This window comes from Theobroma cacao, chromosome 9, assembly GCF_053813885.1.
Source record: "Theobroma cacao isolate CCN51 chromosome 9, ASM5381388v1, whole genome shotgun sequence".
Classification (NCBI taxonomy): Eukaryota; Viridiplantae; Streptophyta; class Magnoliopsida; order Malvales; family Malvaceae; genus Theobroma; species Theobroma cacao.
In genome coordinates this window covers 48,688,509-48,711,507 of record NC_142647.1, presented here as the reverse complement: position 1 = coordinate 48,711,507, position 22,999 = coordinate 48,688,509, and the positions used below count along the sequence as shown (strand labels likewise).

Below are 22,999 nucleotides of genomic sequence, written 5' to 3'. Positions count from 1 at the left end.
GCTTGGATATGGAATCAAGTTCCAATAAAATATTATATCAATCACGAAAATGTTCATGAATAATTACATTATATTACACCTATTCTTGAAAAACTTTAAGTTAGAAGATGAAAATTTAAATACCAAATTTAAGGATGAACAATATTGATTTGATTTGAATTCAATTTAAGTTCCGTAAGGCGAGCTAATTGAGTATTTTGGTATTTGATTTAAAGATTTGATTTTTTTAATTTATTTAATTTGTTATTGCTAAAAAAAATTTTCAACAACCCATCAAATAATCAATTATATATATATATATAAACATATAATTTTTTTCTCACTTTCAACCTTAATATCCTAACCCATTATGCAATGACCCTTAAGCTCCTATCGGCATTGTTGCCTTGTCACCAATCAACCTCTCCCATGGCATTTCCTAACGCCCCTCTTTCGTCTTCTTCAGTCTTAAACCTTGAAGGGGCTTAAACCCTAAGCCCCCTTCGACATCTCCTTTTCTCTTATTTGTATGTTGATTTTGTAATTTATAAAAGAATAAAGTTGACAAAATTTTGATTATTCAATGTATGATTGCAATGGCCGAACTACCTCAAGGTTCAATTCTTTTTGATTGCCTCCCATAATTTTGTTAGTTTTTCAAAAATTATTGATTAATTCAATTTTTTATGATGATACAATAAAAAAATTAAATTAACTGTTTATTCTAACGTAACTAAATTAACTAGATACAAAATTAAAAAAATTTAAAAGTAAAATCCACTTGAAATTTTGCAAGATCTCTTTAAAATTTTAGAAATACCCAAGGGTCAAATATCATATTTATAATTTGTCTATCCCTTTTACCAATGAAGATTTCAATATAAATAAAATGTTACAATGAAATTAAAATGGTATGCCAAATAAACATTCATTAGTGAATAATGGGCCATGGACTCTAGACAAACTAGTCCAAAAGTTGTCCCACAAACATACGGGTCGAAAGTTGTTAGTTGGCCTCAATTCTGGGCCTGAGTCAATTCGTAGAAGCAAGGCGCGTTAGTTTCCGCTCCGAAAACGTTTTCGAGTTTTCAACTCACAAAAGAAACACACAAACCAAAAAAAATAGGCGCCACAAAATAGCCACCAAATCTATCCATGTCACGTATCCGTGTCGATACCTCATCCTCATCTCAACCCTCCATTAAACTTATCTACGGCTATAATTCATCGTTAAAAACACCGCGCGGATTACTCTGTCAGCCCCAACACTCCCCACCTGGCCTATAAATAACCCCAACCAAATCCTGAGCACCCAGGGTTTCCAATTTAACCGCCAAATCACCAAATCTCAGGTAAAAACAAAGATGTCGGGAAGAGGAAAGGGGGGTAAGGGACTGGGCAAGGGAGGAGCAAAGCGACACCGTAAGGTCCTCCGTGATAACATCCAAGGGATCACTAAGCCGGCAATCCGGCGTTTGGCTCGTAGGGGAGGAGTCAAGCGAATCAGCGGTTTAATCTACGAGGAAACTCGTGGAGTTCTGAAGATCTTCTTGGAGAACGTGATTCGTGATGCCGTCACCTACACTGAGCACGCGAGGAGGAAGACTGTGACTGCTATGGATGTGGTCTATGCACTGAAGAGGCAGGGTAGGACTTTGTACGGATTCGGCGGTTAAATGAATTATCATATGGGTAGGGGAAGAATTGGGGATTTGAAGTCTTGCTGTCAAGAATGTTTGAGCTTAGGGTTTGGGTTAGTGTTTGTAATTAAGGTGGGTTTATTGAATTACTAGAAATTATAGATTGGTTAGTGGTTTTTTTTCTTTGGTGATTTGTAATTCCTGCTCTTAATTTCCAATTTTAGTGAAATTTGAAGTTGGTTTTGTTAATGTACTTTCTCCGGTCTGTTAACTGGTGTTGGGTATAAAGCCAAATGCATTCCTTTTGTTCTTTGGTTTTGAATTTAAATTTAAATTATTTATCTAAACTTTAATGGGATTTTATTCAAATTCAATTCGATTGAGTTAACGTTGCCATGGCTTTGTTAATGAATGAAATGCAAACAGAATTGAATGGGATGAAACATGAAGCAGAAACAGTAGAAAGAAATCAGAATTTATGGAAAATTTAGTGGAGACAAAAGCAATTGAAACGTCCATGCAAGTTCTATCTTGATCTTCTAGTGTTGTTGCAATTACTGTTTAACAATTACTCAGCTTTATGCTTTGATGATTTTCTTGCCCCAGAATACCGCAACCCGCTTGTACGTCTTCCAATGAATTTGAGAACCTCATCAATCAGAATGACTGGAAAAGCAACAGCTATTACCAGGAGCCATTCGTTGAGGCTGAGGGGAACAATCCCAAACACTTGAGCAAGGAATGGCACGTAGAGAATCAGAAAGTGTAGGCCGAACGATACCGACATGGCTAAAAGAAGCCATGGGTTGACCCAAGGTGGCATTGTGAATAAGCTTCCATCTTCGGAGAGGGCGTTAAGGGAATTGAACATTTCAATGGCTACCAAGACGGAGAGGGAAAGAGTTGAGGCTTTGATTTTCCCTGCCTGGAAGTAATCGCACGGGTTTGTGTCGAATGTGAACACTTTGGAACCTGCTGTGAATGGTGACACTGAGAAACCTTCCCAAGAAGAGCACTGACCCCAGTTGGCAAGCTGGTTGTAGGTAACGAGACTATGGCCATCTCCACTCAGATCAATGCCCAAGAAGCTGTGGTGTGTGTACCATATGATGAATACCCCAACTGTTGCTATCCCGACGTATAATCCAATCACCTGCACCAATGTAGGAATCAATTCAGCTCACATCTTCGGTAATTCCACATTAAGTTGTCAAGAACAAGTAAGAGGAACAAAGAACAAGTATAGATCAATTACCAGGTATCGGAATAAGATCCAAGCAGTGATTAACGAGTCATCGCTTCTTCTTGGAGGCTTCTTCATTATGTCTTTGTCTGGGGGATTGAACCCTAAAGCAGTTGCTGGAGGTCCATCCGTAACAAGATTAACCCAAAGAAGCTGAACAGGGATCATGCCTTCTGGAATACCCAATGCAGCTGTCAAAAATATAGAAGCAACCTCACCAATATTGGAGGAGATCATGTACCTGAAATTATGAGAAGTAAGTCACTCTACGTAGCAAATTAACAATAATCCAAATTGACCAAAATTTTTGGAAGAAAAAGAAACAGGTATGAAGATAACACTGACTGCATATGCTTCATTGAGTTAGAATCTAGCTTCGAATGAATGTAGCTTTGTCTTTAATAAAGCAGACTCAATGCAATTTGTTATTTCAGTAAAACAGTAGCACAAAACCAAGAAGATATGCAACAATACAAAAAAAAAAAAATAACAACCTTATAAAAGCCTTCATATTGTTGTAAATGGATCTGCCCTCAGCTACTGCAGCAACTATAGTGCTGAAGTTATCATCTGCTAAAACCATGTCAGAGGCTTCCTTTGCAACCTGGAATGAATAAAGCAACGAACGTGTGTGTGAGAGAGAGGATGGAATAAGAAACTAATGCATCATGAATATCTTAAGACTAGTATACTAAATTTCAGGATGTAGAATACTACTATAATAGCCTGATAATAGGCAAAATGCTACTTCATAAGGAAAGCCGACATATGGAGTAGTGAAACAGGGCACACAAGCACCAAACGAAATAACATATGAAAAGATGCAAGTAACCAGATGGACACTATGGATGGAATCCACCAAATTAAAATAAAATATATATAGAGAAAATAATGGTGTATACCTCTGTGCCAGCAATGCCCATTGCTACTCCAATATCAGCCAACTTCAAGGCAGGAGCATCATTAACTCCATCCCCAGTCATTGCAACCACTTCACCATCCTCCTTCAGCAACCTAACTATTTCTTGCTTGTGCCTTGGTTCAGCCCGAGAAAATAAGAGACCTCCACTCTGTCTCAGATGATTTTTCTGATCAGGATGATCCATAAAATCGTTTCCTGTTAAGCTTCTTGAACTGATATCTTCATGAGATCCAAATACACCGATTTCACGACAAATTGCTTCTGCTGTGTTCTTGTTGTCTCCTGTAATGACCATAACACGAATCCCAGCTGCTTTGCAGTCCTCAAGCGCTTGACGAACCTCTTTCCGAGGAGGATCCTTGATAGTTTGATCAAGTGATTAACATAAAGGTTGGACAGAAGTAAGAAAACAAAAATACAAATACAACCAGAAGCAACTCACCCTTAGCCCAACTAAGCCAACAAAAATAAGTTTGCTCTCAATCGAAGAATAATTGGATGGATCAAGCAAAAGCTGATGAGCAGGATGATCTTCATCACCATTATATGTTGCAAACTCAAAAAGCTCCTCCTTATATGCAAAACCAAGACAACGCAATGCATCTGTTGACATTTCATGAAGACTCTGTAAAATAAGATCCCTTGAATATAGATCTAGTTCTACAATAGAGCCATCAAGAAGCTGGATAAAAGAGCTCCTCTCCAATAAATTCTCTACAGCACCCTGCAACATTAACCATGTAAAATTAGAGTGATATATGTCAAGGATGTGCACATGAACTTTATACCAGCAAGCAAGCATCATCTTAAGATTTGACTTAGGGTGTTTACTGGCACCCAAAAGCAAAAGGATATCGGACGAGTACAAATGAGCAGCTAAACACTCAAAAGTCAAATCTTTAATTTTACAAGTGGACAGTTGATGTTATGAAGAAAAAAGAGATGAATCAACCTTTACTAGCAATGACTTTCGTCCTGAGCTGGAATTCACAATAACTCCCATGGACTTCCGGTCACGGTCAAACTCTAGTGTTGCAATCCTTTGCTCCATTGTGCTCCATAGTTGACAACAACCTTTGTGCAGCAAAACAAAGCAAATGAGAAAGCTCAGTAAGATCTAGAAATCATCACCTAAGAATGATAACAATTATAGGAAAGAAACCAGCTAACATACGCTGAGGATCCCCATGACCTGAAGAGGGACCATACTCTTCAGGAAATCCCATTTTCTCAACCAGAACCTGGAACGAGAAAAAACCAAATAGGAATATGTCTCAGTGAGGGAAATATGCAACATGAACCTTTCAAATAAAAAACTGAATGTTCACACTATGCACATTTAGAAAACACATCACAGATTTCATGGGCAAACAAGCCATGCTTATTTGTATACAGCAGCATGCATCTGATGCAGTAAAAGGAAATAATGGAATTGTTGATGCTGAGATTTATGCGCTCCTGTTCTATTATTTAAAAAAATGAATTGAAGTTCAAAAAAAGCTACTTAAAAAGAGGTTCAAAGTTAAGTTTTTACATTTTCTCATGCTCCATGTTAGCTTGAGTTCATTCAAACAGATGCAATATACACAGACTAAAAGGATTCAATTTCAGAAAAGGGGTATTTTCACCTTTAGTGCTGCCTCTGTAGGGATTCCATTGGCAACATAATGATTCCCAGCCTGCTCAACACTAGCATCGTTGCAAACAGCAGAAATTTTAGCAATCATTTGAAGATTGACATCCATTCGACCAACAGGCCAACTTAGTATTTTCCCATCAAAAGGATCATAAGTAGTTCCTTCCACATCAAAAGATCGCAAAGTGCCAGGCCTTGAACCAATAGCAACAAGCTTTGAGGCAGCCATCTGATTGGTAGTCAAAGTTCCTGTCTTATCAGAACATATTACAGTTGTGCAACCAAGAGTCTCAACACTAGGCAGCTTCCGAACAAGTGCATTATTTTGAGCCATCTTTCGGGTTCCCAGTGCCAAACATGTTGTAATAACTGCAGGTAAACCTTCTGGAATTGCAGCAACAGCCAGTGCCACAGCAATTTCAAAGTAATATGTGCACTTCTCAAATGAGAACTTAAAGTTTCTTGGCCAACCATCAACATATTCCCAAGTAAGAAAGTATTTCACATTAATCAGCCAAACCAATGCACAAATCACTCCAATTATCATTGTTAGAACCTCTCCGAACTCATTCAACTTCTTCTTCAACGGGGTATCTTCCTCATTCTGTGATGCTTCATGAATCTGGGAGTGCACCTTCCCAATCTCTGTATTCATGCCTATCTGGGTGACCAAGCAAATACAGTTTCCATTGACCACAGTTGTTCCAGCAAAAAGCATACATTTCTTCCCTTGAATATCTGAATTCTCAGGAACAACCTTCACAGTCTTGCTCACAGCTTCACTCTCTCCAGTCAATGACCCCTGTTCAACTCTTACAGTTGAGCTTATTAAACTCAAAACCCGCATATCTGCAGGTACCTTATCACCAACTCTCAACTCTACAATATCACCTGGGACAAGTTCCTTTGCAGGCAAATTTGAGACCTTCTTGCCATCTCGAGTCACATTTGCATGCTCCGATTGAATTTCTTTTAAAGCCTCCAATGCTTTTTCCGCATTGCTTTCTTGCCATATTCCAACAATGGCATTCACTATCAAGATCAAGAAAATCACAAGCGGCTCCACAAAAGCTGTTATCTCCATCTCCCCTCCTTCTTCACCATCATACCAAGCCAAAACAAATGATACAATTGCAGCAACCAACAATATCCTAACTAATGTGTCATTGAATTGCTCCAAAATCAGTTTATATATTGGCGTGCCCTCATGTTTTTCTAACTCGTTCCATCCGTATTTCTGCTGCCTTTTTTCAACTTCAGCACTTGATAATCCCAATTCTCGATTCACTTGGTACTTCTCTTCACATTGTTTCACATCTCTAGCCCAAGCAGGAAAAGACTCTTGCTTGGAAGAGGCAGCACTGGCATTTTCTCTCTTCCCAAAGTCCTCCCCTCCTCTACCCATTGAAATTCAATGTCAAAGCAAACAATTCTTCAAGTAAATAAAGAAATATCAAAATAGCTGAAGATCAAAGTTGAAACTTTGTTTCCTTTCTTCAGTACTGGACCTGAAAGCAACGAAATTTAAAGAAACATCATGATCTACAAAGCAGATTAACAAACGCCCCCACCCCTCTAACTATTAAACTCTACCAATCCGTTTGGGCACTTAGAAAAGAAGAAAAACAATGAAAAAGCAAAACAAAAGATACCCTTTTTCTTCAATTACCAACAGTTCTTAGTTTCAGCTAAACCTTTCAGTTTTTACACATTAAAAATCAACAACCTGATAAATCTATGAATCAAAAAACAATTCCCCACCTCCCCACCCCACAAAGAAAATTCCCTTCACTAAATCTTCTCAGCAACCAAACAGAGCAAAATAAATTTATCAAAGGCAACGAAGAATTAGGGTCTGTGCTTACCAGAATTTTGGAGTTTCTATCTTCCCACTCAGCTACCAATTCATTCTCTCTCTCTCTCTCTCCCTTATTCTTTTAATTTGTAAAAACAAAAATTACAGCTTTAAGAGTCTAATAAATACAGAGAGAGAGACAGAGAAAGAGAGAGAGAGAGAGATCTGATTTATAAAGAGCGATTCAATGGCTAAAGAACCTCGCTCTCTCCACAGTCCACAAGCATTTGTTTTCTCGTGTGTCTTTTGTCTTTTAGAAGAACCTAGATTCCACATTGCCTTAACCAACAGGGTCTCTCCACGTGCACAAATAGACAAAAGTGGGGCCCACTAAAGTCATTGCTTTTGCGAGGGCTTTTCCAATGTGGCATGCCATTAGAGGTGCCCTGTTCGCTTCAATGGTTGTGGCCTCTCGCACTGCATCTCCACTTCTCTTTTCTCTTCTTTATTTGTTTTCTGAGGAATTTAATTTAATTAATGCTTAAGAAATTTCCTGCTCCTTTCCTTGCCATTAGAAAACTAGTGAACATTTTGGGGCATATTCTGTTATTCCGGGTTCATGCTTCTGTTTATTTTGTGACCATTTTAAGTTAATTCTTTTTGGTGCTTGCTTGTGGGAATACGGCATCATGGAGTAAGTTTACTTCTTGCAACTAAATATTTGCTAAAAATCAATGGTTTTCTTTGTTTGCATGCTAACTTTTCCCAATGCTTGGAAACTATCATTAATTTCAGGAATGAAACTGGGTGGAGTCTCACCTTGGGCATCAAACTTGATTACGTAGGCAAGTCTAGTTTGCTTTCAATGAGTTTTGAGGATGAGTATGGCTATAAAAATCAATGCCCAAGTCCATAATTTTCAAGTTTGATGTCTTAATAAGGTTGTGAGCCAATTCAAGTTCTTGCAGATCAGATAAACAGGCTTAAAGTTGATGATGTTTCTAGCTGATAAATCTTGTAAACTCTCAGCCACACCGATTATAGTGTTGGTATCTGCTATCTAGTCAGTTGGAAAATTCAATGATTAGGTAGAAAGTTGCTAAATGTAGCGACACGTAACTTGATGCTTCTCTGTAGTTAATAGTGTGCTGCCTTTTTTTATGCGTCAGTAGTAACTAATGCATATCTTACAGATAAGGCATAAATAAATATTGGCCCACAAGACTCAAAAATTTGCATCCCATACTTCTTCTTCCTTGTGACTATTGGCTATGGTGTGTTGAAATCTGGAAAAGAGAAGTTTACTGCTCATATCTTTATGGCTAAACCACATTTTATGTCAATGCAAGAAAAGATAGGCCCTAAAGAAAAGAAAAGAATAGATATAGGAGTTAAGAGGAGGTGGTGGGACTAGTACTGACAAATGAGGGTGCACCCTACAATCTACATTGACCTTTCGGTGTTTGGGGGCACTGTATTATTCTAATCTAAATTGATGTGGCAGGGCATCTACTCCACAATTATTGACCTCCACAGTGTATGATGGTTTTTTGCAAGGGTAAGCTGTGAAAAGAATGAATCCTTGTTTTATTTTCACTATCCAATGGCAATCCTTGAGATCCTCTGGTATTCTCAATCATGATCACTTGAACTTCTTCAGTAGTTTCTTGGGACATTTCTGCTTCATTAGTCCATTTAACATGCTAGAAACATTGATTTCACTCAATTTGCATTCGGTGGAATTAAGAAATGGCATAGTCGAGCTGCACCCAAACTCAGAAGTCAAGTGACAGTAATGCTGGGGTCTTGGTGTAAACCGAAGTAACAAATTCAGATAAGGAACAAGTTCTTTTCTCACCCTATTGCCAAAGACTTTTCAACCGGCTATAATGTTACCTTCTTCTTGTCTCTTTCTGTCATTCTGAAGAAACAAATAAATTGCAGACTGAAAGTCTACAAGGGCTGTTTATTTTCTCCAATGCACTCAGCAGTCAACTCCACTATGGTCTACGGGAACCTGCCTGGAAGGGATAGCTGCAATACCCATCTCCATAAGTTATTGAAAAACTTCAGGAACAAGGTGACTCGGTTGCGTCCAATAAGCAATCCATGACTCTAGTGGCATTCCAATGTTACTTAGTTGCCAGGAAACTTACATGAATCTATTTTCCTTAGCTGACATGAAATTGGTATGAATGGAAAATTGCATTTCACTTTCATGCCTGGAAGAACCAGGTCATCAAATTGTAATGTTCTAGTGCAACGACAATTCGGTTTCCCTTGGGGAAAAATGGGACAAAACTGAAAAGCAAGTATGGGTTGGAAATTGTCATTGATTTTTCGGATGGTGGGAAACTTGTCAGCGGACAAGGTGAAAGAGATCAGTTCATAACGAAGACAAGACCAAGCCAACTACCTCTTGGGTCCCGCCCATTTCCTGGACTCTAGTTTCTATTTCTATTTTCTAAAGATCTTGTTCACGAGACAATCTTTCAGATGACCCCACAAAGCCCGGTTGAATTCACATTTCCATTTCCCCATTTGAACCCAGCCCATATCTTTAATTTCTAGCCCCGGATTGTTCTCTCAACCAGGATACTTTCGACCTTGCGTTGGGCAAAACAGTGTGGACCAATGCCCAATTCAAGCCCTGAATGCACATCGGCTTTGATCCTTTTCTCCTCATCTTAGTCTGCCTGGCCAAAACAATACTGCTACCATCTTTCTGTGAGTCGGCAGAAGTCAGACCAAACCAAAAAAACTTTTAGATCCCAGTACAATTCCAATATGGGCAAAAGATAGTAATTCTTGCAACAGGAGACAAATGAACATAAAACTTCAATTGGTTCCTATTTTTCCCTTGTCCTTGTTAATCTGTTACTATATTATTTTGATTAGAGCTAGGTCGACTTCGACATTGATCATGCATTCCTAGGGTTTTGTATGCTTACAGGGCTCCCATAAATTGCAAGAATCTCCGCTTTTAGTTCATGGCTGGCGGCATCAGCAGCATCTTAGCCTGGTGGCATGAAATCAGAAGGATAACTTCGGCCTAAAGGCACGGCGCTCAATGCAATTCTTTCTCTACATATTTCCTTTCTTGCAATGAATTTACAGCTGCCTGGGGTCAAGGCATAATATTAGTATATATTGTTTCAACCCTTAACGGTTGCACTATCTAAATGGAATCCACCATTGATTCATCTGTATCTTTGACTCTGCAACAGCCTATCCCTACTCGTTTGGCACAAGATATTCATCTCCTATTTCCTTTTTACTAGTATTTATTCACCCTTAGTATTAAAAATCATTATAAAAGAACCCAAATCTCAAACGACAATGACCTTAAAATTTCAAAAAATTGGAGAACAAACTTCAAATACGTAAGATTCTACCGTGTTTGCTCCTTGCTTAACAACATAGAACAATCAAATGACACTAGGTTTAATTAACAAAGACTATGAAGAAAGTTACTTGGTTTATGAGCATGGGACCATGGGGCAGAACATATAGAAATCCAAATAAATATATGGACCCAAAATGACAATTTGTTTTCTTCATGCATACACTCACCAAATGATGCCAAATCATTACATTTTTGCACAAAGAGAAAACCACTGTATAAACCCCCTGTAGGGAAAGCATCTCCCCCCTGTATCTCACTCTCAATCTCTCTTTCTTTATCTTTCATTTGAAGCAGTCTTTCACTCTTTCTAAAAGCCGGTTAGCTAGGAGCAAAGCTACCCGTATTTATCACTTGAAAGTTTGAACCCTGACCCCCCAAAATCAGAATGGCTTCAACCTGTATCTCAAACTGCATCAATGACACTAGGGTCCCAGTCAGGCCAACCTACGTGAACCTCTACAAGTGGCCGGAATCAGATGCTGAGTTTGTCAGGTCACTGAGCTCTGAAGGGCGCAGGGGAGGCGGCTGTCATGCACATCCCAGGGTTGTTGATAGCATTTCATGCAGGCAAATGTACCTCAGGAGCTACACGTTTCACAGGAATGAAACCGAGCCTGAAAAAACAAAATGTTTCGGCAGAGCTAAGAAGGAAAAGGTGAAGAGTCCTAGAAGGAAAAGGAAGTCCAAAACTGTCGCCAAGAAGAAGAAGTGTATGGTGCTCAGGAGGGCCAAAGAGGTCTCTTGTGCTGCTTTGTTGGCCATGTTTCGCAGGCTGTTATCTTGCACCACCAAGGTTGATGTGGCTGATCACGGAGATTGAACATTTCTGATCAGTTTCAGCCTTCAGGGCTTCCCTTTTTCTCTTTTTTTTTTTCCTTTTTTTTAAATAACTTTCTAATAGCATTAAGTTTTTATTTATTTGATGCCTTCTTTTCCTTTCCCTCTATGTTATTTTCTTCGTTAATGGTTATGCGGTGATGATATGTTAATGGTTGTAGTACAGACAGAATATTATCAAGGAATGGCTTTATGCTAATATGTTTGGTTGAAAAGAAATCACATATCATATATAAAATTTCTCCATTTTCACCTTGTAAACTCTTCACCATTGAAAGTTTCAAGTATATGTCTGTCTCTGATCACATTTGCCACAGCAGGAAGAACAATACAGCTGGTTAATTCTTGTTCGTCTCGCCCCATTCGTGCTAAGTGATTCTGTTTTTTGGCCATTTTTTGATTAAACAATGGTTCTTACTATTGGAAAAAAAAAAAAACAAAATGGTACCGTTTATCCTTTTCCCCCCTTCTAGCCTCGATGAATCTTCATCATGTAACTGTACGTAGTCACACTTAAACATCCTAACCTCTGCTGACTTTCAGTGCAAGTTTTTGAGGGAATGTTTCTTAATTACAGTTACAGGAAAAATATTATAGAATCACTGATTCTGGACAATGGCTAGGGTCAACAGCCATTGCTTGGATGAGTCACTTGAAGATCAAGATTTTAGACCGCCATAACGTTCTCTACAGAAATAAGGATATGATCAAAATCAAAGTGTTTCATACTAAATTAACTAATCCTATCACTACCAGCACCCCTATTTTATATATTTGGGTTAATATAATAATTAAAATATGGGGTCAACTCATTCATGTGTAACAACAAAACAAGAATACACAAGCATTGTTGGGCATGAACTTTGATGTGGAATTAAATTAAACACCAAAAAGTCTAAAGGTCATAGAAGATCTTAATTTTTAAAGAGTAGAGCAAAAATGTGTGAAATAAAAGAAAGACATGATGGTGGCATGGTGGAGGTGGGTGGAAGTTGGGGCCAAAAGATTTTGGGGAATTCTCACATGGCTTTAGCTTTTAAGTTCCTAACTTTCTATGTTTCTTTGACTATTTCCTCTCTTGAAAGGGATGGGAAGAAAGGGTCACCACCAGTTGGGGGGTATCATGACTCATGAATAGAAGAAGTAAGCCATAAGAAAAAAAAAAAAAAAAGGAAGCAAAAGTGTTGAGGATCAATCATACTATAAACAATCATGAAAGTATTTTTAGTGTAAAAGGGACCAAGAAAGGAGTTTGGAACTTACAAAGCAAGTTTTCTTTGGGTAATCGACTTTGGAATTTTATATATTTCCTTAATCTGTCTGTATTTTGAATGTACCTTATTGGGAGCATGATGTCTGGAAGTAATCAGTGCTTAGGATACTAAATTATGGCTTGGGTTGTTATAAGTTAACCATTTTTGGGATTTCCTGTTAAGCTTTGAAGTTGCTTGAGTTTTATGCAAACTGAAATGTACTATGAAGAGCTGGAGACTGTAGTAGGTAAACAATGTGCTTATAATATTGTAATTAAACAGATTAGTTATTACAAATTCTCCATGTATTGCCAATGTCTTACCTCTTACTTTTTTTTCTTCTCTCAATATTGTGGGACATGTAGCACAAAAAAATATAGTAAATGCTATGATGACATTGGCATAATTGCGATTTCTTATGGTGATAGTGGGATAGTAGGTAAATTCTTTGAGTATAATTTTTTCTGAGAAAAAGAAAGAAAAGATGAAGAAGATAAGGTTGATTGCTAGTCAACTATGGGCTTAGTTAGCATTCTTCCTTTGCATTTCTAGGGCTGTAACAGGAAAACCTGACAGCCTGCATGCACATCTTCTTTCCCCACCTTTACATGTCAAAGCTCTTTGAAATAAGAATATACCATCAAACTACTTGATCATATATATCAGAATTGAAAACAACAATGCATGGATGGTATGTAAACTTAATTTAGAGGGAAGTGGAAGAAAAAGACAACAGGGGAGGTGGGGATATGACTCATATGAGGGAAGGAGATATAAACAATCTCTGAAGAAATCTAATTTAAGTGGAGAAAACCATAATCCACAAAAAGAATTAGACAGTACTGTGCAATGTCACTAATAGGTTTGTTTAGTACTAATAACACCACGTTTTAATCTTGAACAAAAGGGAAATGAAGTCTGGTGATAGTCAATATATTACCCACATGCCAACTCATTTGCAGAGAGACAGATAAACATGAGTCTGTGAGACTCTCATAATTTCTTCCAAATGTAAATCCATGACTTTCTATGGGCATATACACCTCAAATTAATGAGAAAAGGGTCCAAAAAATTGAATGCTTGTTTTCAATTTATACCAAATAATTGGTGAGTCAAAAACTCAAAAGATAATATCTGTTTAATTCCTTTGGAATCTGTACCTACATGGGAGATTACCTTGTCTGTTCTGGAAGAGGAAATGGGGTAGAAATGAAACAAAACCTTACCCAATATAAGTGCATATAGATCCCTTTAGAAACTGTGAAACTAGGGAACCTGCTTGCTGAATCATGTACCCTTTGTTTCCAGCAGGCTTCATCATGAATTTTTGCCCATTTTGCAGCCTACTCTAGTCGCAAGATTGGGCTGGATCCATAAAGATTTAAGGCAAATTCGGTGCATGTCATGTGCATTCATGCTTCCCCATCATTTGTTGCTGTGCAGCCTGCTCTTTGATGGGTAATGGATTAAAAATTGTTTAGTGGAATCAATTATTCTCAAGGATGATTGTAGGATATATATTAACTGGCCCATTTACTTTATAATTTTCATTTTCTCAATATAAGATATCTCATTTGCACGAGTAGGTCTGAGTACTTGAGTTGCTTCTAAAACAAGTACGAAATTCAATAGCAAGATCCCAAAGCAAGCCAATACAAAGAGTATATTTAATTTACAACTCAATTATTAGCTTAATCAAGAGCATAGTGTGTTCTATTATTTGGCATTGGCCCTTATACCAACACCAGGAAGCTCAGTGATTATCATTTGCTGTAATACAGAGTTCAGATATTATTTAGTGGAAGAATGAATGTGAGAGAACAAAGTTAGAACTTTCTTTCAAGAAAGCCAACAAAAAGAGTTGTCATTGCTTGCTTCTTAATCCTATCAAATAATGCTTGAGATTCCAATTTTTTTGTCATAATTTAATTAGTTGTGAATCATGCATGATATAAATATAATTGGTTTGAACGTATGGAGAGTGGGATACCTGTATATATGCCAAGTAGATGTGGTGCAAGGTAATGCTTCAACCATTGAATTCATCATTCACAATCATGTTAGGTAAACTGGAAACATCAGACAACTGCAAATGCATAATACAAGGGCAGAACTGCTTTGCAGTATGAAATTTAAATGCAGACTCATAAACAACTGGAAAATGGAATTAATCAAGTTATTTAGATGTGATTCAAGGGCAACAGACTCCATGATTCACTCATTGATTTGTATCAACTTTGTTCTTCAATAAAACAAAAGCCATTGGCTCAATTCTTTTCTTTCTCCTGTAAGTTGTGGCTTATTTTTTGGGTGCAAATATATTAGGCTTACTAATTTGCAAAATTAGTGGATAAAGGTAAAGTAAATTGCTTGAAGTGTGCAGTTTTCCATGGTGAAAGGTGGTTGAACCAGGAAATCTTTAAGGAGGTGTCCTTTTTTAGAAACTCACAGATGGGTTTTTCCCAATCTTAAAGAGAACAAAGGAGGCTCTAAGCAAGAATCATGCATTAGCCGCTAAGCAGGTCATCGGGTACTTATGCAACAACCTGGTAGAACAATTTTATCTCGACAGTTCATGTTGATGCAGCAATATAAAGAGATAAAAGTACACCAAGCTGTAGAAAATAGGATAACGTTAAGAAAAGAATCAATTTGAAAATAATCACACACCCATTACTTGCAAAAGTCGAAATGCACCTTATAGCAAATTAAGTTATAGGAATTGCAAGTCGAAAACAAACAAGCTACAGGAAAATTTTTAAATTGCAACATCTCTGTCAATTTCCTAAAGCTCACTTTAAAACTTCCACCCCTGCTGTACATGAAAGAGCCCATAAACACTCTTTATGCAGTTACATTTTAGAACACAAATAGTTTTGAACGGTTGCCTCTGCAGTATGGGCACAGCCTCTCTCTGGCTTGTCTGATGACTAACCAAGCAAAACACATCATGGTATAGGATGATGAACTGACATACTAATACTACCAATGAAAAAACAAAGCAATTTGAACCATCCCACCTTTTTAAACAAAATAAAGAAAAACTATCCTACCTACTCAGATGTGGCAAGCTGTGATTAATCAGAGAAAACCATGTAAGCATTGTCAAAAGAGAAGCTTTACCCATAGGATTTTCCATCTCATACAACTCACCTGCCTTCAGACTTAACCAGCTGTGAGAACACTTTACTCATTGAAACACCTGAGAGGTCATCCACAGTTGACATCTCAAACTGTGCTGAAGAAACAGTGGGATCAAGCTGGCTGAAATTGTTGATTTGAGGAGAAATCTCGCCAATCATGTTTGTGCTGTTTTCTTCTGGATCACCTTGAACAACTGCCTCCTGAAGTTGAAGAGCATACTCCAGATTCCATAAGACATCTCCCATGGAGGGCCTGTCAACACCAAAATCAGCCAAGCACTTCTCAGCAGTTTCCCCGAACTTCCTTAGAGAATCGGGCCTGATATTTCCTACGAGGTTGGGATCAATTATTTGCTCCAACTGTCCTCTCTTCTGCCATTTCATTGCCCATTCAGCTAGATTTACCATTTCCCTTGGAAGTGTTGGATCTATTACTGGTCTTGCACAAAGAACTTCAAACAAAACCACTCCAAATGAATATACATCAGATTTTTCTGTCAGTTGTTGCCTTCTGAAATATTCTGGATCCAGATATCCAAAACTTCCTTTCACTGCTGTACTGACATGGGTCTGATCAATTTCAGGTCCTGTCTTTGACAGCCCAAAATCAGCAACTTTGGCCATGAGATTCTCATCAAGTAAAATATTTGCCGACTTCACATCACGATGAATAACTGCTTTTGCATAGCCTGTGTGAAGGTAGTGGAGTCCTCTAGCTGCTCCAATGCATATTTCAAGCCTTTGTTTCCAACTTAAACTTGGACAATCTGAGCCGTAAAGATGACTCTTGAGTGTCCCATTCTCCATGTATTCATAAATCAAGATCATCTCATTCTTTTCATCACAATAACCAATAAGAGAAACCAAATGGCGGTGGCGGAACTGGGATAGCATCTCAATTTCAGTCTGGAACTCAGCAAGTCCCTGTTGGGATCGTGGATTTCCCCTTTTAACAGCAACTTTAGTACCATCATTCAGTTCTCCCTTGTACACCTTACCAAAGCCTCCAATCCCGATAACCCAACTTTCATCAAAGTTGTTTGTGGCTTCTTGAACAGCCAGAAAAGGAATGCGGTAGCCTGTATTTGAAATGAGACTAGCAGTTGTTCCGTTGGAGTATTTGCTCCCCATGGTGTGAGAAGTTCCTCCATCAATTGAAAATGGAAGCCATGTCTTTGATTGGCGCTGGCGTGCCAGTTGTCTTCTTTTTCTACAAAACATGAAGAGAACTCCTGCCAACAGCACTCCTAAAGCCAACCCAACACTCATGCCCACTATAGCACCAACTTTCTTCTTTGAACTTGAACCAGAAGCAATGACAGTTCCTGAGCCGGAAAGGCTGCCATCAGAATTGTTCAGTTTCATGATTTCCAGCCCATTTAGTATGGCATCCGGGTAAGTACCATGTAAATTAGATGGGCCAATGCTTATACGAATCTTACTGCTAGTAGCTGACTCTGTAACATAATCCATATAGTACGCACCAGCCAAAACAGATGACAAATAAGTACTCAGATCAAGATCCCGAACAACCATTGAGGAGTCAATATAAACATTGAAGTACAGCTGGTAAAGAGCAGTGCTGACAATATCACAAAAGTGGAACCTAACAAGATACTGAAATCCTGGATCCACATCGAAATCCCAGGTCACATTGAAGTTGCTATTGGGGTCATTCAAGGAGTTCATCCTGGTGCAGGTACCATAGACAGAAGTTGGAGCAATTTCTTCTGTTGACCCACCATCCACATACTTGACAGCATTAGTATTTGATACACTTAAGGCGAAATTTTTTTCTACAAGGAAACGCTGATCAGGCACCCATGTTCGCCCAAGGGTATCGTTCTGAAATGAAACTGTAGGTCCCCCCATATTCACCCTAGCAACTGTCTCTAGCGCCTGCCGCATCAGGCCTTGGAATCCCACTGATGATTTAACAGAACTGGCACCATCTGGAATGAGCTCATCAGGGACTGAAACAACTTCTAGGGCATTTATGAAAGCAAATGAATTCTCCGAAGGACTTAATGTGATGACAAGGGTATTGGAGGTTACATTAACAGAAAATTCTTTGACAAGAGGAGCTTGCACACCGAAACTGCTGAGAAGGACATGGTTTTCTGTGGATACAGTGAAATTTGCCAAACTCATATTATAACTAGCATAAACAAATGGATAGAAATAAAGGCGAATCCAATGTCTTCCTCGTTGGCTGACAGAAAATGTGTACTTAGAGACACCAGTAAAGACTCTTGCCGTTTGATAGAGTCGTGAATCATCAGAGGACGTGACAGCTTTTGAAGTGTTTCCAAGAACATTTTCTGATGTAGAAAGGAATTTTGAGGCCAAGTTATCAGCCATGAAAACTCGATCACCCACTGTAGTATTAGTAGGTGATCCACAATCAATAAAGTAATTGTCTGCCGGTGTAAATTCTTTAGCAAAGCATGCCAAAAACAAGACTGAAGAAACCCAGAAAAGCAATTCAAGTACTCTAAAACCCATCTTTTCAAAATCCTAGAAAAGTAACAGAACACCAAAGGCTGAATCTTTTTGTGCTCAACAGGAGCTGAAATCCAGGGTTCTTACAGAAACTACTACTGATTAATAGCAACCCATAGCAGAAATCAAAAATCAATTAAGAGAACTGAATAAGGAAGACAAAAACTGGCACCTAGACAAATCATGTAAGCTCCAACATAGGTTCTTATACAGAATGTCAACAAAAGCAGCTAAAATGAGAAAAACCCATCAACAGAACTGAATAAAAGAAGTGAAAAGATGGAACCTTTGAACTCCAAGAGAGAGAAACCCGTGTGAGAGGAGCCCCCTGAGTGGAAAATCAAATCTTTTATGCACCTCTATGGGAATTTGACAGGGTTTCAATTGCGATTTTCAATACAGATCGGGTGCACAAATCCTACAAGGCACAAGCTGGTATGAACCTGGTGACAACCTCAGATATTGACAGTTTCCAAGACTTTTTATGTACTTAAATAAATGGGGGAAGCAAAATGAATAAATAAAACAGAACACAAAGGAGTCGAAAGGTGGTGGAACAGAACTGGAAACAAGCCAAGACAAGAAAAAAAAAACCCGACTTTTTAGATGTCTAATTTCAGGTTTGGTAAATCAATGTTGGATAAAAGTAAATTTTGGGTCGTAACTCGTAAGAAAGTAGCATATTTAAGGCGAGACGTTTTTTGTTATGGCTTTTAATGGTGGTGGGTAGTAACAGAAAGGTTATTTATTCTCCTTACTGCTAGTGGGGTAATGGGGTTTCCAAAAGGTCACTGGGGAAGGTAAAGCCTTCTTCTTTGCTATCTTGATGTCAAATACTCAAATTGGAAAAATAAAAAATCAGAAAAAAGAAAATTAAAAAGTGAAATTTATATCTAGTTGACATTTTCTAGAAGTGATGGATGATGGAAGGGTGGATTGAAGTCGCTGCCTTTTTGCTTTTCTTTTGTTTTCCTAATGGAAATTCATACACAACAAACAAACAAAAAGCTTGAGCTTATCAGATAACAACCCCCCAGTGACACCATTAAAAAAATTAAATAAAAACAAAGAGCAAGTGGCAACTACTCCCAACTATCTTTACTTTAATTTTATTTCTCACAAAATGAAATCAAAACTCTATTTTTCTCAATCTTTATTGATTTAAGTTAGTGATCAAACATGTCAACTTGAGCTCAAGTGGTGAATGAGGTCAATCCCACTCATTCAGTCTCACCAAATGATTGCAAAAAAGTTGTTTAAAGCTGTCAACTTTGATGTTGGATCAAAGTTTTAATCACTAATTTGGGTGTTTAAAAAAATATTAAAATAATTAAAATTTAAGATTTTAACTCGAAAATGTCATATTTAAATTTGAAAATATAACATGTAAAATTTAACGAAATAAGAGACATTAAAATAGTAATGGAGCAATAAGAGAGCATTGAGCTCTCTTTTTCCATGTCCTTTCTGAAAGGAAATCAAATCAATAATTTGGGTGTAATTTAAAAGGGTCACCATATTTGCTGCTATAATATTTCCCATTGTTTTTGTTCTGTCTCATCTCTCACTATCTCAGGGCTGCTCTTTTCCAATTCCTTTAATGGTCAAAGGATGAGTTCCATGGCTGTGACATTGAAGAAGAATCATGCTTAAATTAAGCGTATGTCACGGGGATGGATTTCCATCCATTGCTCCGTCTGAACAAGGAGAATTTAAGCAAAGGAATTCTATTAGCAAATCTTGTATTCTTTTTCTCACTCAATCATGCATTTCAATAGTCAATTATAGTGCTAATAGGATACTCGTGTATCACGATCACGATACTATTAACTTAATTACTTATCAAAATATAGTTACGTTTGATTTTTTTAAAATTTCTTTCATATTAATTTAATTTATAATGTGTATAATTATAGTGCATGAAATTTACGCATGATATTAAATTTTCTAAAATCAAAAAGCAAAATTTACAAAAACAAAAACATAAGAGTGTTGAGACTATAAAAGAAGACAGCGAAATGGACAGTGAAAGCACAGGCAGATGAATTAATTTTCAATGTTGATTTATTAAAATAACTTAAATTGTTTATTTATTGAGGTTTTCAATTAATTATTTCTTTACTTTACATAATGTTGGGATTGATTAAAGCTAACAAATATTTGCTGTCAGTCCACCTTAATGAACAATTTATTTATATTTGTTTATAAAATGGGGTTAGATGCTTTAGCTTCTCTCACGTATAATAATTATTTGTTTCCACTGACTCCTCCATTTGTGTAAGCCATGTGAATTTGCCTCTTCATCTCATAAATCCCTAAATTAATTAATTAATTAATTATACTTTCCTTTTCAATTTGTTTCGCCGTGATTCTGGCTTAGCCTTCCGCGGGGTTATCTCTATCTAGAATTTAGTAGTAATTAATTAGTTGCTTGGATTAATTAACAAAGTCAATTATAAATTTATTTTTAAAGTGTTGTTTTTGAAAGGTAAACATCAATGTATTAATAAATTAGAGTATATAAATTGAACACGTAAAAGGTGCACAACTTACAAAACAAAAATGTTTAAACTTTCGATTATAATGTTTTGAAATTTTTTTAAATTATTTTAAAAATTTTAAATAATTTCTTATTCTGTTATTGTATTTAATCAAATCTTTATATTTTTATTTTTAGTTAAATAAATATTTTATTAATACTTAACTAATTACTATTAATTAAAATTTAATTTTTTTTATTTTTTTATGTCACGTGACGTTGATATAATACTGATGTAAACGATGCAAATATTACGTGCTTATGTTATTATGTTATATTAATATGTATTATATCATATCACTATGTCACGTAGTATAAAAAATTAAATGATATTTTAATTAATAATAATAACCAACCATTAATAATAAAGGTTTGTGTAACTCAAAATAAAAGCATAGAGCTTAATTGATCTTAATAAAAAATAATGATTTATTTGAATTATTTTAAAGAGTTTAGATTGTTTTTAAGTATTATGTCAAATACAAAATAGAGGTTAATGACATAAACTATATTTCATTAAAAAAAACGTAACAATACAAAATAATAATTTGTTTTTTAATCAATAATTAACTCATAATTTATGATTTATTACCCTAACCTTGTTTACTTATAATAGAACTAAATTAATTTTGTAGGCAAGCTTTCGCTTTCAACCGGCTAAGGACGAGGGATAGAAAGAAGAAAAGAAATGAATAATAAATTGTTGGGAAAGACAAGGAAAAGAAACGAGGGAAGGCAGTACGTGGAGGCCAGTTTCTGGTCTTGTATTATAGACAGATGGGAGGCCATGAAAAATGGAGACCTAACTTTCAAGCAAGCAAGTCTACATTCCACAACAGTAACAAAACAAGATGTTGGGGGACGACAGATCTTGCCTCTCGCTAACGTTTGCAGCCGCGTTAACGTTTTAAGCATCAATCAAACACTTGGAAAAATGACAAAACTAAGAGAATCTGGCATTATTAGTAATAAAATTCAATGGTTTTTAGGTTTAAATTCTAAAAAAAAAAAAAATTTGAATTAAAACCCATATTTTTTTAATTCAATTAATACTAAAAGAAATACGAAATCAAGTTAATTTTCTTGAGATTTTTGATAAATGTCGTGACAAGGCGTGCATTGAACGCACTACAATACTAAAAAAAATTAATACTAAGATCTATTTGTATAATAAAAAACACCTAACTTGACATGAAAGAAAACGAAGTGATTAAATTAATAACTTAAAGTTTAATATGATATATATAACAACTTGGAAGGCTAAACTCATCCACATTTATATAACTTTTTTTTGGGATAATACATATAACTTTCACCTATTGAATGCCAGCAATAATTCCAATATATCATCTTAGCTGTTGCCAGGAAAAATTAGGGTACTATCCTGGCTCCCAATATCAATTAATTCTATGTTGATTTTTAGCAATTTATTTTTCTCTAACATTTTTTTTTTGCAACTGTCTAGCACTAACTAGCTACTTGCTATTATTGTTCTATTATTTCATATTATAAAGCATGCAAATTCAATTGGAATGGACAATGTAAATCAATTTCTTCTTCTTTCATAACTTTTTTTTTTTAACAAAATTCAAAACTTAGTTCAATTTCCACCACCCTGCATGCACACCATTTATCAGAAAAAAATTAAATAATTGATCAATTAGGGTTTAATATATGTACTAATGAATTCAAGATTTTATATGAAAAGTGACTAAAATATAATTACACAGAATAAAAAATCTATATATCTTAAATTATATATATGTAGTAATAAAAATTAAAAATTAAAGAGTTAGGACTGTCACCACTTTTACCTTCACCACCGATTGCATGGAGTGACAAATAGGAGGAAAAAAAAGTCAAAAGAAACATTCACATCAATAGAGTTGTTGGGAAGGTGGCAGATAGGCCAATGTTAGCTAATGCCCAGTTTGTTTTTCTTCCCTTATTATGATGTTAAAGCTAAGGCATTGTCAAGGAAACTGATCAACAAGCCATCAATTCATTTGTGTGTTTAGACACATATAAAAATGCCTAATTTACTAACATATATATGGTTTGATTACTCAAATTTCATATATTAGAAGGGAAGAACTTAAGATA

The 22,999-nt window shown here is 36.5% G+C and overlaps 4 protein-coding genes and 1 long non-coding RNA gene across 7 annotated transcripts; 3 read left to right on the top strand and 2 right to left on the bottom strand.

Moving 5' to 3' along the window:
- Window positions 1-1,274: 1,274 nt before the first annotated feature.
- Window positions 1,275-1,868, top strand: LOC18590784 (histone H4). The gene has a single exon (XM_007016515.3). The coding sequence runs from the start codon at window positions 1,344-1,346 to the stop codon at window positions 1,653-1,655; it is 312 nt and encodes a 103-aa protein (XP_007016577.1). The 5' UTR covers window positions 1,275-1,343; the 3' UTR covers window positions 1,656-1,868.
- A 196-nt stretch (window positions 1,869-2,064) lies between these two features.
- LOC18590783 (calcium-transporting ATPase 4, endoplasmic reticulum-type-like) lies at window positions 2,065-7,475 on the bottom strand. Its single transcript, XM_007016512.3, has 9 exons — window positions 7,286-7,475; window positions 5,413-6,928; window positions 4,959-5,025; window positions 4,737-4,858; window positions 4,227-4,508; window positions 3,765-4,142; window positions 3,357-3,466; window positions 2,875-3,103; window positions 2,065-2,772 (listed from the first exon to the last, which is right to left on the bottom strand). The coding sequence occupies exons 2-9, from the start codon at window positions 6,823-6,825 to the stop codon at window positions 2,188-2,190; spliced, it is 3,186 nt and encodes a 1,061-aa protein (XP_007016574.3). The 5' UTR covers window positions 6,826-6,928; window positions 7,286-7,475; the 3' UTR covers window positions 2,065-2,187.
- Window positions 7,476-7,766: 291 nt separating this feature from the next.
- Window positions 7,767-8,334, top strand: LOC148761056 (uncharacterized). The gene is made up of 2 exons (XR_016028639.1): window positions 7,767-7,909; window positions 8,011-8,334. It is a non-coding gene; the product is annotated as an uncharacterized LOC148761056 (long non-coding RNA).
- Window positions 8,335-10,778: 2,444 nt separating this feature from the next.
- On the top strand, window positions 10,779-11,657 carry LOC18590782 (uncharacterized). The gene has a single exon (XM_018127151.2). The coding sequence runs from the start codon at window positions 11,007-11,009 to the stop codon at window positions 11,439-11,441; it is 435 nt and encodes a 144-aa protein (XP_017982640.2). The 5' UTR covers window positions 10,779-11,006; the 3' UTR covers window positions 11,442-11,657.
- Window positions 11,658-15,389: 3,732 nt separating this feature from the next.
- HERK1 (hercules receptor kinase 1) lies at window positions 15,390-19,139 on the bottom strand. Of its 3 annotated transcripts, none has more exons than XM_088810343.1 (2): window positions 18,644-19,138; window positions 15,390-18,233 (listed from the first exon to the last, which is right to left on the bottom strand). In XM_088810343.1, exon 2 carries the CDS (start codon window positions 18,214-18,216, stop codon window positions 15,862-15,864), a length of 2,355 nt encoding a protein of 784 aa, XP_088666469.1. In that variant the 5' UTR covers window positions 18,217-18,233; window positions 18,644-19,138; the 3' UTR covers window positions 15,390-15,861. The 3 variants fall into 3 exon arrangements, with proteins under 3 accessions (XP_088666469.1, XP_088666470.1, XP_017982637.2); XM_088810344.1 differs by having other exon boundaries at window positions 15,390-18,176; window positions 18,644-19,136; XM_018127148.2 differs by having other exon boundaries at window positions 15,390-19,139.
- Window positions 19,140-22,999: the final 3,860 nt, after the last annotated feature.